Source organism: Tachyglossus aculeatus, chromosome 17 (genome assembly GCF_015852505.1).
Source record: "Tachyglossus aculeatus isolate mTacAcu1 chromosome 17, mTacAcu1.pri, whole genome shotgun sequence".
Classification (NCBI taxonomy): domain Eukaryota; kingdom Metazoa; phylum Chordata; class Mammalia; order Monotremata; family Tachyglossidae; genus Tachyglossus; species Tachyglossus aculeatus.
Genome location: NC_052082.1, coordinates 36,211,718 through 36,225,843, shown reverse-complemented (window position 1 = coordinate 36,225,843; position 14,126 = coordinate 36,211,718). Strand labels below are relative to the sequence as shown.

The following is a 14,126-nucleotide window of genomic DNA, read 5'->3' as shown; positions in this document are numbered from 1 at the left end:
TAAATTCACATTAAAGCAGAATACACATTATCGTAGCTAACTCCTTAAGGAGATGAAATGATGAAATGACCATTATTAGTTAAAATTGAAGATGAGGGATATAGAAGAGGAGAGGAGGAGGACACGGAGGAGAAGGAAAAGGGGAGGCGAAGAAAGGAGAGAGGTAGACAGAAGGAGAGGGAAGGGTAAGTGAATCAACCGTCAATTAATCAGTGAATTTATTGAGTGCTTGCTGATGCAGAGCACTGTACTAAGCACTTGGGAGAGTACAATAAAACGGACACAATACCTACCCACACGAGGGGCACAGAATATAAAAGAAATTAAAGGTGGGGTGAAAATCAAAATGCTAAAGGGGTAATCAATCAATCAATCAATCGTATTTGTTGAGCGCTTACTGTGTGCAGAGCACTGTACTAAGCGCTTGGGAAGTACAAGTTGGCAACGTATAGAGACGATCCCTACCCAACAGCGGGCTCACAGTTTAGAAGGGGGAGACAGACAACAAAACATATTAACAAAATAACATAAATAGCAATCGTATTTATTGAGCGCTTACTGTGTGCAGAGCACTGTACTAAGTAATAATAATAGTATTTGTTAAGCGCTTACTATGTGCCAAGCACTGTTCTAAGCGCTGGGGGAGATACCAGGTCATCAGGTTGTCCCACTTGGGGCTCACAGTCTCCATCCCCATTTCACAGATGAGGTAACTGAGGCTCAGAGAAGTGAAGCGACTTGCCCAAAGTCACACAGCTGACAAGCGGCGGAGCCGGGACTAGAACCCGTGACCTCTGGCTCCCAAGCTCGGGCTCTTTCCATTAAGCCACGCTGCTTCCCAGACCCAAGTGCATCAGTGAAGCAGAAGGGAAGACAAATAGCACTTAGAACAGTGCTTTGCACATAGTAAGCGCTCAATAAATACAACTGAATGAATATAAGTGCTTGAACCAGCATGGTAGCAATCAATCAGGCTGTGATCTAGACCGTGAGCCCACTGTTGGGTAGGGACCGTCTCTCTATGTTGCCAACTTGTACTTCCCAAGCGCTTAGTACAGTGCTCTGCACACAGTAAGCGCTCAATAAATACGATTGAATGAATGAATCTGATTGTCTCTACCCAAATGCTTAACACACACTACTACTACTATTAATATTATTACACGTGTAATCAATGTTCATCTGCCTATATCCAATCACATAAAAAATGATACAGCTTCCCCACAACAACTCTATCTGGCAAAGACAGAAAAGTTTTTTTTTACCTTTGAACGAGGCCCGTCCCAACCTAGTGATGTGCAAATCACCGTGGGATTCTTCCTCATTTTTCCAGGTGATTTTTCCTTGGAGAAGTCCCTTTTCGATCAGGCCTTCCAGAGATTCTCTCGTTATTTCCCAAAGGCTTTTTTCGTTCGACAGAATCTTCTGCTGAACACCAAAAAATGTGCCGTGCATAAAGCGGTAGATTTCTTCAATGTTTCTTGTAATCTGCAATCGTTACGGAAAATAATAAAGCGTCGCCCTTGCGATAAGATGAATGAATACCTTACATGACTTACACTCACTAGTGACAGTTGAAAGTTAATGAAAAATGATGATGGATTAATCAACGGAAGTAAACTCTGGACTGTGGGCCCGTTGTTGGGTAGGGACCGTCTCTATATGCTGCCAACTTGTACTTCCCAAGCGCTTAGTACAGTGCTCTGCACACAGTAAGCGCTCAATAAATACGACTAAATGAATGAATCCGGTAACATGACCATCGCTACGGGGCCGTAAAAGAGTTACGCTAGATCTCAGGACTGGCAGTCGTCACAAATGTAGAAGCAACAATGTTGCGACTTTTTCATTTTAAAATTAAAAAACAAAAAGGTTCGGTATCCTTTGAGATAAAAATAAATCGACTGGTGATTCACAAACTTCCCCTGTAGTGAAAAAGGCTCCCAGTCTCTTTGGGAATCCATTTTAAAATGGTTCTCAAAGCACGACGGTGAACGTGCATGCGTTCGGGGAAAGGGGTGGGAACTGGGAACCACTGTATCTAAGAAACTGGGAGGGACCCTCCACTTCCTCGATTTCCTCCTTTCTGGCCGAAGGCGTGACCCACCTTGGCTACGGGACAGATGACTCTGAGGGAACGGATGGAACAGTCACAGAACTGGGAAGAGAAGGCTAAGATAACAATAATAATAATAATAATAATAATGATGGCATTCATTAAGCGCTTACTATGTGCAGAGCACTGTTCTAAGCGCCAGTCATCTAAGATGACCCTGACTCCCAGGAAACCGGGAAACTTGGGTCTCCAAACTGCCAGCAGAAGGGCAGGGCAGACCATCCCTATATGTTACCAACTTGTACTTCCCAAGCGCTTAGTACAGTGCTCGGCACACAGTAAGCGCTCAATAAATACGATTGAATGAACGAATGAAAAAGTTTAATCTCACGGTCCAGGCTCCAGACCACGTTTAATGGACCTTTCAGGGCCTTAGAAGCGGTCGCTCCACTGGGACTTCTTTCGGTTTAAGTGGGAGGCAGGGAAAGAGGAATATTAATAATAATGATGGTATTTGTTTAGCGCTTACTATGTGCCAGGCACTGTTCTAAGCGCTAGATTGCCAATACACGCTTCATACACGTTTCAGATAGCAGACAGGAAGGGAATTAAAGCGGTTCGCTCCTGGGAAGAACCAAGTCGACGTCAGAAGAAACGGCTGGCCCACGCTTGGGGAACCAAACATACGGGTGAGCTTGAAAATGCAAGTTTCCTCAAAGCGAGGTGCTGCAAAAATGTAGCCATTATCTTCATAACCTGAAGACTGGCAGGGAAAACGAATTATTTATTGGATGTTTATTTCTGGCACTTGCTTACACTTGCGCTATTTTAGCTGTTACAATCGGCTACAACTTAAAACGATCCATTCTGCTCTTCATCACAATGAAGGCTACTCTCTCCCAAAGACTGGAGGAATGTTAGGGTTTCTCTTCTAAGAGAACTTTTTAAAATGATTCTGACACCGTGTCCTACTGGAACGGAATAGGTTTTTCGGGTATTCTCATTACCATGCAAGGAATAATGTCCGTAAGGTCAGTTTATAGATACGTTTTTAATTAACTGACAAAAAAAAAAATGCAGATACCTTCAGCCCAACTACAGACAGGAGTAAGCTTTGAATTCCCCTGGTGATTTCCTTCACGAGGTTGCTGTAACAGTTCTCCAGTGGACTGCTTACTAAACTTCGTACCTACAAATCAAGCAATTGCATTACCCTCAATGCTACGGACCGAAAGAATCGTGCTAAATCTTTTAAAAAAAAAAAGCAATTTATGTGTGAAAAACCAGCGAGTGTATCGGTTACCCTCCCACGGTCCCTTCAGAGAAGCAGCGTGGCTCAGTGGAAAGAGCCCGGGCTTTGGAGTCAGAGGTCGTGGGTTCAAATCCCGGCTCTGCCAAGTGTCAGCTGTGTGACTTTGGGCAAGTCACTTCACTTCTCTGGGCCTCAGTGACCTCATCTGGAAAAGGGGGATGAAGACTGTGAGCCCCGCGTGGGACAACCTGATCACTTTGTAAGCTCTCCGGCACTTAGAACAGTGCTTTGCACATAGTAAGCGCTTAATAAATACCGTCATCATTATTATTATTATAATGGACGTCCCATTCTGAAGGTGGCGGTTTATAATAATAATAATAATAATAATAATAATGGCATTTATTAAGCGCTTTATCAGGTTTATCAGGAAGAGTTCTACCTCGTCCGCATGGTGAACCAGCCTTTTGTTTTTCAAGATGGCAGGGAAGCAGAGTCTCTCCTCGCCTCCCACTTCTCCATGTACTCATCCTGGGAAGGTGTACAGGAATAAAGGGAATGGACGATGGAACTGCTTTCAGACACCCCCACTTCTCCACGTACTCATGGTGTACAGGAATAAAGGGAATGGATGATGGAACTGCTTTCACACACCCCCACTTCTCCACGTACTCATGGTGTACAGGAATAAAGGGAATGGATGATGGAACTGCTTTCACACACCCCCACTTCTCCACGTACTCTTGGTGTACAGGAATAACGGGAATGGACGATAGAACTGCTTTCAGACACCCCCACTTCTCCATGTACTCCTGGTGTACAGGAATAAAGGGAATGGATGATGGAACTACTTTCAGACACCCCCACTTCTCCACGTACTCATAGTGTACAGGAATAAAGGGAATGGACGATGGAACTGCTTTCAGACACCCCCACTTCTCCACGTACTCATAGTGTACAGGAATAAAGGGAATGGACGATGGAACTGCTTTCAGACACCCCCACTTCTCCACGTACTCATGGTGTACAGGAATAAAGGGAATGACGATGGAACTGCTTTCAGACACCCCCACTTCTCCATGTACTCCTGGTATACAGGAATAAAGGGAATGGATGATGGAACTACTTTCAGACACCCCCACTTCTCCACGTACTCATAGTGTACAGGAATAAAGGGAATGGATGATGGAACTGCTTTCAGACACCCCCACTTCTCCATGTACTCATGGTGTACAGGAATAAAGGGAATGGACGATGGAACTGCTTTCAGACACCCCCACTTCTCCACGTACTCATGGTGTACAGGAATAACGGGAATGGACGATGGAACTGCTTTCAGACACCCCCACCTCTCCATGTACTCATAGTGTACAGGAATAACGGGAATGGACGCTGGAACTGCTTTCAGACACCCCCACTTCTCCACGTACTCACGGTGTACAGGGATAAAGGGAATGGATGATGGAACTGCTTTCAGACACCCCCCACTTCTCCACGTACTCATGGTGTACAGGAATAAAGGGAATGGACGATAGAACTGCTTTCAGACACCCCCACTTCTCCACGTACTCACAGTGTACAGGAATAAAGGGAATGGATGATGGAACTGCTTTCAGACACCCCCACTTCTCCACATACTCATGGTGTACAGTAACAACGGGAATGGATGATGGAACTTCATTCAGACACCCCCACTTCTCCACGTACTCATGGTGTACAGGGATAAAGGGAATGGATAATGGAACTGCTTTCAGACACCCCCACTTCTCCATGTACTCATGGTGTACAGGAATAACGGGAATGAACGATGGAATTGCTTTCAGACACCCCCACTTCTCCATGTACTCATGGTGTACAGGAATAACGGGAATAGACAATGGAACTGCTTTCAGACACCCCCACTTCTCCACGTACTCATAGTGTACAGGAATAAAGGGAATGGATGATGGAACTGCTTTCAGACACCCCCACTTCTCCACGTACTCATGGTGTACAGGAATAACGGGAATGAACGACGGAACTGCTTTCAGACACCCCCACTTCTCCATGTGCTCATGGACGATGGAACTGGTTTCAGACCCCCCCCCAGAAGTGTAGTGTTCAGTAAATGGAACCACTACGCAGGTCCCTCCCCTCCTTAAGCCCGTCCCCATGAGCCCTTTCCTTTCCGTCCAAACTACTGTCAGTCCAAGCTCTTAGCCTAACCCGCCTCGATTACTGTTATCAGCCTCCCTGCTGACCTCCCTGCCTCCTCTCTCTCCCCACTCCAGTCCATAATTCCCTCTGCTGCCCGGATCATTTTTCGACAAAACCATTCGGTCCACGTCTCCACGCTCCTCAAGAACTTCCAGTGGTGGCCCATCCACCTCCGCATCCAACGGAAACTCCTCACCGTCGGCTTTAAAGCGCTCAGTCACCTCGCCCCCTCTTACCTCACTATTGTCCGACAATCCAGGCCGCCGATCTCTTGCCGACATCCTGCTTCTAGCCTGGAATGCCTTCCCTCTTTATATCAGATAGACAATTAATTCCGCTCCCCATTTTAATAATAATAATAATGGCATTTATTAAGCGCTATGTGCAAAATACTGTTCGAATAATAATAATAACGGTATTTGTTAAGCGCTCACTATGTGCAAAGCACGGTTCTAAGCGCTGGGGAGGTTACAAGGTGATCAGGTTGTCCCACAGGGGGTTCACAGTTTTAATCCCCATTTTACAGATGAGGGAACTGAGGCACCGAGAAGTTAAGTGACTTACCCAAAGTCACACAGCTGACAGTTGGCGGAGCCGGGATTTGAATAATAACAATAATAATAATAATGGTATTTGTTAAGCGCTTACTACATGCAAAGCACTGTTCTAAGCGCTGGGGAGGTTACAAGGTGATCAGGTTGTCCCACAGGGGGCTCACAGTTTTAATCCCCATTTTACAGATGAGAGAACTGAGGCACCGAGAAGTGAAGTGACTTACCCAAAGTCACACAGCTGACAGCTGGCGGAGCCGGGATTTGAATAATAATAATAATAATAATGGTATTTGTTAAGCACTTACTACGTGCAAAGCACTGTTCTAAGCGCTGGGGAGGTCACAAGGTGATCAGGTTGTCCCACGTGGGGCTCACAGTTTTAATCCCCATTTTACAGATGAGGGAACTGAGGCACCGAGAAGTGAAGTGACTTGCCCAAAGTCACACAGCTGACAGTTGGCGGAGCCGGGATTTGAATAATAATAATAATGGTATTTGTTAAGTGCTTACTATGTGCAAAGCACTGTTCTAAGTGCTAATTAGGTTGTCCCACAGGGAGCTCACAGTTTTAATTCCCATTTTACAGATGCGGGAACTGAGGCACCGAGAAGTGAAGTGACTTGCCCAAAGTCACACAGCTGACAGTTGGTGGAGCCGGGATTTGAACCCATGACCTCTGACTCCAAAGCCCAGGCTCTTTCCACTGAGCCACGCTGCTTCTACAAAGCACTGTTCTAAGCGCTGGGGAGGTTACAAGGTGATCAGGTTGTCCCACGGGGGGCTCGCAGTCTTCATCCCGATTTTACAGATGAGGGAACTGAGTCACAGAGAAGTTAAGTGACTCGCCCAAAGTCACACAGCTGACAAGTGGCAGGGCTGGGATTCAAACCCAGGACATGTTCAAAGCCTTATTGCAGGGACGGCTCCTCCGGGAGGTTTTCCCTAACTACGCCCTCATTTCCTTTTCTCCAACTCCCTTCGGCATCACCCTGATTTGCTCTTTTTGTTCACACCCCCACCTCAGTTCCACAGCACTTATGCACATATCCATAATTTAATAATAATAATAATAATGGCATTTATTAAGCGCTTACTATGTGCAAAGCACTGTTCTAAGCGCTGGGCACTGTTCTAACATTAACATCTGTCTGTCTCCTGCTCTAGACTGCCAGCTCATTATGGGCAGGGAATAATAATAATAATAATGATGGTATTTGTTAAGCGCTTACTATGTGCAAAGCACTGTTCTAAGCGCTGGGGAGATACAAGGTGATCGGGTTGTCCCACGTGGGGCTCACGGTCTTAATCCCCATTTTCCAGATGAGGGAACTGAGGCCCAGAGAAGTGAAGTGACTTCCCCAAAGTCACACAGCTGACAATTGGTGGAGCCGGGATTTGAACTCATGACCTCTGACTCCAAAGCACGTGCTCTTTCCACTGAGCCACGTGTGTGTCTGATATATCATTAGCTTGTATTCTCCCAAACACTTATTACAGTAAGCAGCGTGGCTCAGTGGAAAGAGCACAGGCCTTGGAGTCAGAGGTCAAGGGTTCAAATCCCGGCTCCGCCAATTGTCAGCTGTGTGACTTTGGGCAAGTCATTTAACTTCTCTGTGCCTCAGTTCCCTCATCTGTAAAATGGGGAGTAAGACCGTGAGCCCCACGTGGGACAACCTGATCACCTTGTAATATCCCCAGCACTTAGAACAGTGTTTTGCACATAGTAAGTGCTTAACAAATACCATTATCATTATTATTATTAAGCAGTCAAATATATGACTGATTGATTGATTGGCTTCACTTCCCACTCCCTCATTGCCTATGTTTTCAAGACAAGACATTAGGCGGGAAGCTTGAGAATTTATTTGTCAGCTGTGTGACTTTGGGCAAATCATTTAACTTCTCTGTGCCTCAGTTCCCTCATCTGTAAAATGGGGATGAAGACTGTGAGCCCTCCATGGGACAACCTGATCACCTTGTAACCTCCCCAGCGCTTAGAACAGTTCTTTGCACATAGTAAGCGCTTAAACCTTGTATCCCCCCCAGCGCTTTGCACACAGTAAGCGCTTAACAAATACCATCATTATCATTATTATTATTATTATTAAGCACTCAAGAAATATGATTGATTGATTGGCTTCACTTCCCACTCCCTTGTCGCCTATATTTTCAGGACAAGCCATTAGGCGGGAAGCTTGAGAATTTATCTTTGTCAGCTGTGTGACTTTGGGCAAGGCATTTAACTTCTCTGTGCCTCAGTTCCCTCATCTGTAAAATGGGGATTAAGACTATGAGCCCCATGTGGGACAACCTGATCACCTTGTAATCTCCCCGGCACTTAGAACAGTTCTTTGCACATAGTAAGCGCTTAACAAATACCATCATCATCATTATTATTATTAAGCACTCAAAAAATAGGATTGATTGATTGATTGGCTTCACTTCCCACTCCCTTATTACCTATATTTTCAGGACAAGACATTAGGCGGGAAGCTTGAGAATTTATCTTTGTCAGCTGTGTGACTTTGGGCAAGTCATTTAACTTCTCTGGGCCTCAATTCCCTCATCTGTAAAATGGGGATTAAGACTGTGAGCCCCATGTGGGACAACCTGATCACCTTGTATCCCCCCCAGCACTCTGCACATAGTAAGTGCTTAACAAATGCCATCATTATTATTATTATTAAGCACTCAAAAATATGATTGATTGGTTGACTTCACTTCCCACTCCCTTGTTGCCTATATTTTCACGACAAGCCATTAGGCGGGAAGCTTGAGAATTTATCTTTGTCAGCTGTGTGACTTTGGGCAAGTCATTTCTGGGCCTCAGTTCCCTCATCTGTAAAATGGGGATTAAGACTATGAGCCCCACGTGGGACAACCTGATCACCTTGTAATCTCTCCAGCGCTTAGAACAGTACTTTGCACATAGTAAGCGCTTAATAAATGCCATTATTATTGTTATCATTATTATTATCTTGGAGTAGGAAGCAGGGAAGGGAGGGGGAATCTAGCACAGACCCATAAGGGGAGTCTGGTCTTTGATCGGGGGGATGGATACCCACTGAGGCTCCCCTGGGCTGCTCTGGTCACCTTGGTTCCCTGGGATGACTCTGTACTCACCGTCTCTTCCTCCCCCAACCCAGAAAGCTCGACAACTAATTGTCTTTCCGGGCTCTGGTTCCCGGAGTCCCCGGATGCCGGAGTGACAAGGTGAAAACTACGGTTGGCATTAAACAGAGGTCACAAGGTATCATGGCTTAGCTGAAAGAGCACAGCTCTGGGGAGTCAAAGGACCCGGGTTCAAAATCCTGGCCGTGCCACGTCCGTGCTGGGCGACCCCGCTCGGTGCCTCAATTTCCTCATCTGGGAAGTGGGGACTCAATATCTTTTCTACCTCCTACTTAGAATGAGAGCCCTAAGTGGGACAGGGATTGTGTCCAACCTGATTATCTTGTAATCAATCAATCAGTAGTGTTTACTGAGCGCTTACTTTGGGCAGAGCACTGAACTAAGCACTTGAGAGAGTGACCAGTGCTTGGCACAAAGTAAGCGCTTAATAAATGCCATTATTATTATTATTACCATGCCACCAAAATAGCAAACACTTTCCCCGCCCATAACAAGCTTACTGTCTTGCACTTACCCATGGGCCCCTAAGTGCGACAGGGATTGTATTGTGTCCAACCTGATTATCTTGTAATCAATCAATAAGTAGTGTTTACTGAGCGCTTACTTTGGGCAGAGCACCGAACTAAGCACTTGAGAGAGTGACCAGTGCTTGGCACATAGTAAGCGCTTAATAAACGCCATTATTATTATTATTATTATTATTATTATTATTATTATTACAATGCCTCCGAAATAGCACTTTCCCTGCCCATAACAAGCTTACTGTCTTGTACTTACCCATGGGCCCCTAAGTGGGACAGGGATTGTATTGTGTCCAACCTGATTATCTTGTAATCAATCAATCAATCAGTAGTGTTTACTGAGCGCTTACTTTGGGCAGAGCACCGTACTAAGCACTTGAGAGAGTGACCAGTGCTTGGCACATAGTAAGCGCTTAATAAATGCCATTATTATTATTATCATTACAATGCCACCGAAATAGCAAACACTTTCCCTGCCCATAACAAGCTTACTGTCTTGCACTTACCAATGGGCTTAGTAATAATAATAATAATAATGATAATGGCATTTATTAAGCGCTTACTATGTGCAAAGCACTATTCAAAGCACTGGGGAGGTTACAAGGTGATCAGGTTGTCCCACAGGGGGTCCACAGTTTTAATCCCCATTTTACAGATGAGGTAACTGAGGCACAGAGAAGTTAAGTGATTTGCCCAAAGTCACACAGTTGACAACTGGCGGAGCCGGGATTTGAACCCCTGACCTCTGACTCCAAAGCCCGTGCTCTTTCCGCTGAGCCCTGCTGCTTCTCTACAGCTTCTCTAGTACAGTGCCTCGGCACGTAATAATAATAATGATGGCATTTGTTAAGCACTTACTATGTGCCAAGCACTGTTTTTTTTTAATAGCATTTATTAAGCGCTTACTATGTGCAAAGCACTGTTCTAAGCGCTGGGGAGGTTACAAGGTGATCAGGTTGTCCCACGGGGGGCTCACAGTCTTCACCCCCATTTTCCAGATGAGGTAACTGAGGCCCAGAGAAGTGAAGAGACTTGCCCAAAGTCACCCAGCTGACAAGTGGTGGAGCCGGGATTTGAACCCATGACCTCTGACTCCAAAGCCTGGGCTCTTTCCACTGAGCCTAAGCGCTGGGGTAGTACAAGACGATCCGGTTGTCCCACGTGGGGTTCACAGACTTCACCCCCATTTTCCAGATGAGGGAACTGAGGCCCAGGGAAGTGAAGTGACTCGCCCACAGCTGACGAGTCAGTCTCCCCCTTCTAGACCGTGAGCCCGTTGTCGGGTAGGGACCGTCTCTGTATGTCGCCGACTTGGACTTCCCAAGCGCTTAGTCCAGTGCTCTGCACACAGTAAGCGCTCAATAAATACGATTGAATGAATGAATGAATGAATGAATGAATGAATGAAATAACCACCAAGCAAACTGAACCTTACCAGATGTTTCTCTTTTTCTTGCAATATCAGAATGCTCTCTCCGACAGTATCGATTCCAGCTCGACCGGCTCTGCCAATCATCTGTTTATACTGGTTCTTCTTCAAGAAGTCCGTGGCGATGTAGGGCGCTCTCAAAATAACCCTAGGAAAACGAAGGCCATAACTCGATCACGGGAATTTCAAGCCCACAGATCCCAGTTGTTCTTCAGGGAAGCAGCGCGGCTCGGCGGAAAGAGCCCGGGCTCCGGAGTCAGAGGTCGTGGGTTCCAATCCCGCCTCCGCCGCCTGCCAGCTGGGTGACTGTGGGCAAGTCACTTCACTTCTCTGGGCCTCAGTGACCTCATCTGGAAAATGGGGATGAAGACTGGGAGCCCCCCGTGGGACAACCTGATTCATTCAATCCTATTTACTGAGCGCTTACTGCGTGCAGAGCATCTTGTAACCTTCCCGGCGCTTTGCACATAGTAAGCGCTTAATAAAAATGCCATCATTACTATCAATTCTGATGAGATATACTTTAAAAAAAACAAAAGATTTTTTTTTTCTTTAGTCCTTCAAGACTTTTTAATGAGACAATGCAACCTGTGCTGGAGGGGACCGTTTTTAATACATTAATGTATTCTATATTTCTTAGGAAATGATGTGTTTTAGCACTGATGCGAGAGCCTGCCAGGAACATCACACTACCTAATTTTCTCCGAAAAAACGAAAACTTGAAATTACTCCTCAGTTTATTTCTAGGGTCCCAGTTGGTACTTGATTCTGCAGGGGCCACTCTAACGGACTGAAGACTTGACAAGCTTATTCTCCAAATCAGTCTAGAAGTTGAGGTCTTCTTCCCCGCTTTCAACCGCTAGCAATGATTTCCACATAATAATCATAATAATAATGATGGTATTTATTAAGCGCTATGTGCCAAGCGCTGTTCTAAGCGCTGGGGAGGTTCCAAGGCGATCGAGGTTGTCCCACGGGGGGCTCCCAGTCTTCACCCCCATTTTCCAGATGAGGGAACTGAGGCCCAGAGAAGTGAAGTGACTTGCCCAAAGTCCCCCAGCTGACAATTGGCAGCACCGGGATTTGAACCCATGACCTCTGACTCCAAAGCCCGGGCTCTTTTCCACTGAGCCACGCTGCTTCTCTACATTACTAACAGTGACGGGTTTCGTTTAATGTTTACTCCACGTGAGAGATTTAGGAGAACATCTTCCCGATACAGCATTCTTTTACGTTGACTGTATCTTCGGGGGAATCCATAAAATCGCTGAAACAGGCAGTCGGAAGTTCCTGTCACAAATTCCCAGTTTTTGTATATTAAGTTCTCTCTAAATTTTGATAACCAGTAGTGGAGGAAACAAAGATTAAGACCTGGTTTACACGTAGGCCCTCCCGCAAATCCCCAAACCCCATCATTTGAGAAGCAGCATGGCTCAGTGGAAACGAGCTCGGGCTTTGGAGTCAGAGGTCACGGGTTCAAATTCCGCATCCGCCAGCTGAGTGACTTCACTTCTCTGGGCCTCAGTTCCCTCATCTGTAAAATGGGGATGAAGACTGTGAGCCCACCATGGGACAACGTGATCACCTTGTAACCTCCCCGGCGCTTAGAACGGTGCTTTGCATATAGTAAGCGCTTAATAAATGCCATTATTATTATTATTATTATCATTTCCATGGAATAATAATAATAATCAGTATTCAGCGATGAGGTTGGGGTAGATTTAGTGGAAAAAGTAGACACAATCTATAAATAAACCTACTAAATAAAGGTAGCAGACACACTTCTTGCCCTCAAAGAGCTTACTGTGGATAGATACTAACATTAAAATAAATTACAGGTAGGGGAAGCCCACAGTTTTTCAGTGCTTAGGACGTAAAGACTCAAGTTTACAGGTGACAGAGTAGAGAAGCAGCATGGCTCAGTGGAAAGTGCCCAGGCTTTGGAGTCAGAGGTCACGGGTTCAAATCCCAGCTCCGCCACTTGTCAGCTGTGTGACTTTGGGCCATCATTATTATCACTATCACTTCCATGGAGTAATAATAATAATCAGTATTCAGCGATGAGGCAGGGGTAGATTTAATAGAAAAAGTAGACACAATCTATAAATAAACCTACTAAATAAAGGTAGCAGACACAATCCTTGCCCTCAAAGAGCTTACTGTGGATAGATACTAACATTAAAATAAATTACAGGTAGGGGAAGCCCAGAGTTTGTCAGTGCTTAGGGCGTAAAGACTCAAGTTCATAGGTGACAGAGTAGAGAAGCAGAGTCTCTCCGTGGAAAGAGCCCAGGGTTTGGAGTCAGAGGTCATAGGTTCAAATCCCGGCTCCGCCACTTGTCAGCTGTGTGACTTTGGGCAAGTCACTTAACTTCTCTGTGCCTCAGTTACCTCATCTGTAAAATGCGGATGAAGACTGTGAGCCCCTCATGGGACAACCTGATCACCCTGTAACCTCCCCGGCACTAAGAACAGTGCTTTGCACATAGTAGGCGCTTAATAAATGCCATCATTATTATTATTATCATTTCCATGGAATAATAATAAAAATCAGTATTCAGCGATGGGGTTGGGGTAGATTTAATAGAAAAAGTAGACACAATCTATAAATAAACCTACTAAATAAAGGTAGCAGACACAATTCTTGCCCTCAAAGAGCTTACTCTGGATAGATACTAACATTAAAATAAATTACGGGTAGGGGAAGCCCAGAGTTTGTCAGTGCTTAGGGCGTAAAGACTCAAGTTCATAGGTGACAGAGTAGAGAAGCAGAGTCTCTCAGTGGAAAGAGCCCAGGGTTTGGAGTCAGAGGTCATAGGTTCAAATCCCGGCTCCGCCACTTGTCAGCTGTGTGACTTTGGGCCATCATTATTATTACTATCATTTCCATGGAATAATAATAAAAATCAATATTCAGCGATGGGGTTGGGGTAGATTTAATAGAAAACGTAGACACAATCTATAAATAAACCTACTAAATAAAGGT

The 14,126-nt window shown here is 45.3% G+C and overlaps 1 protein-coding gene across 4 annotated transcripts in view; it reads right to left on the bottom strand.

Moving 5' to 3' along the window:
* The window catches only part of HELQ (helicase, POLQ like), a 79,664-nt gene that overhangs the window by 31,363 nt on the left and 34,175 nt on the right, over nt 1–14,126 (bottom strand). For all 4 annotated transcript variants that reach the window (XM_038759318.1, XM_038759319.1, XM_038759320.1 and 1 more), the window contains 3 exons: nt 11,147–11,288; nt 3,141–3,245; nt 1,266–1,488 (listed from right to left, as the gene is read on the bottom strand). In XM_038759318.1, coding sequence (XP_038615246.1) covers nt 1,266–1,488; nt 3,141–3,245; nt 11,147–11,288 — 470 coding nt within the window. The remainder of the gene's footprint in view (nt 1–1,265; nt 1,489–3,140; nt 3,246–11,146; nt 11,289–14,126) is intronic.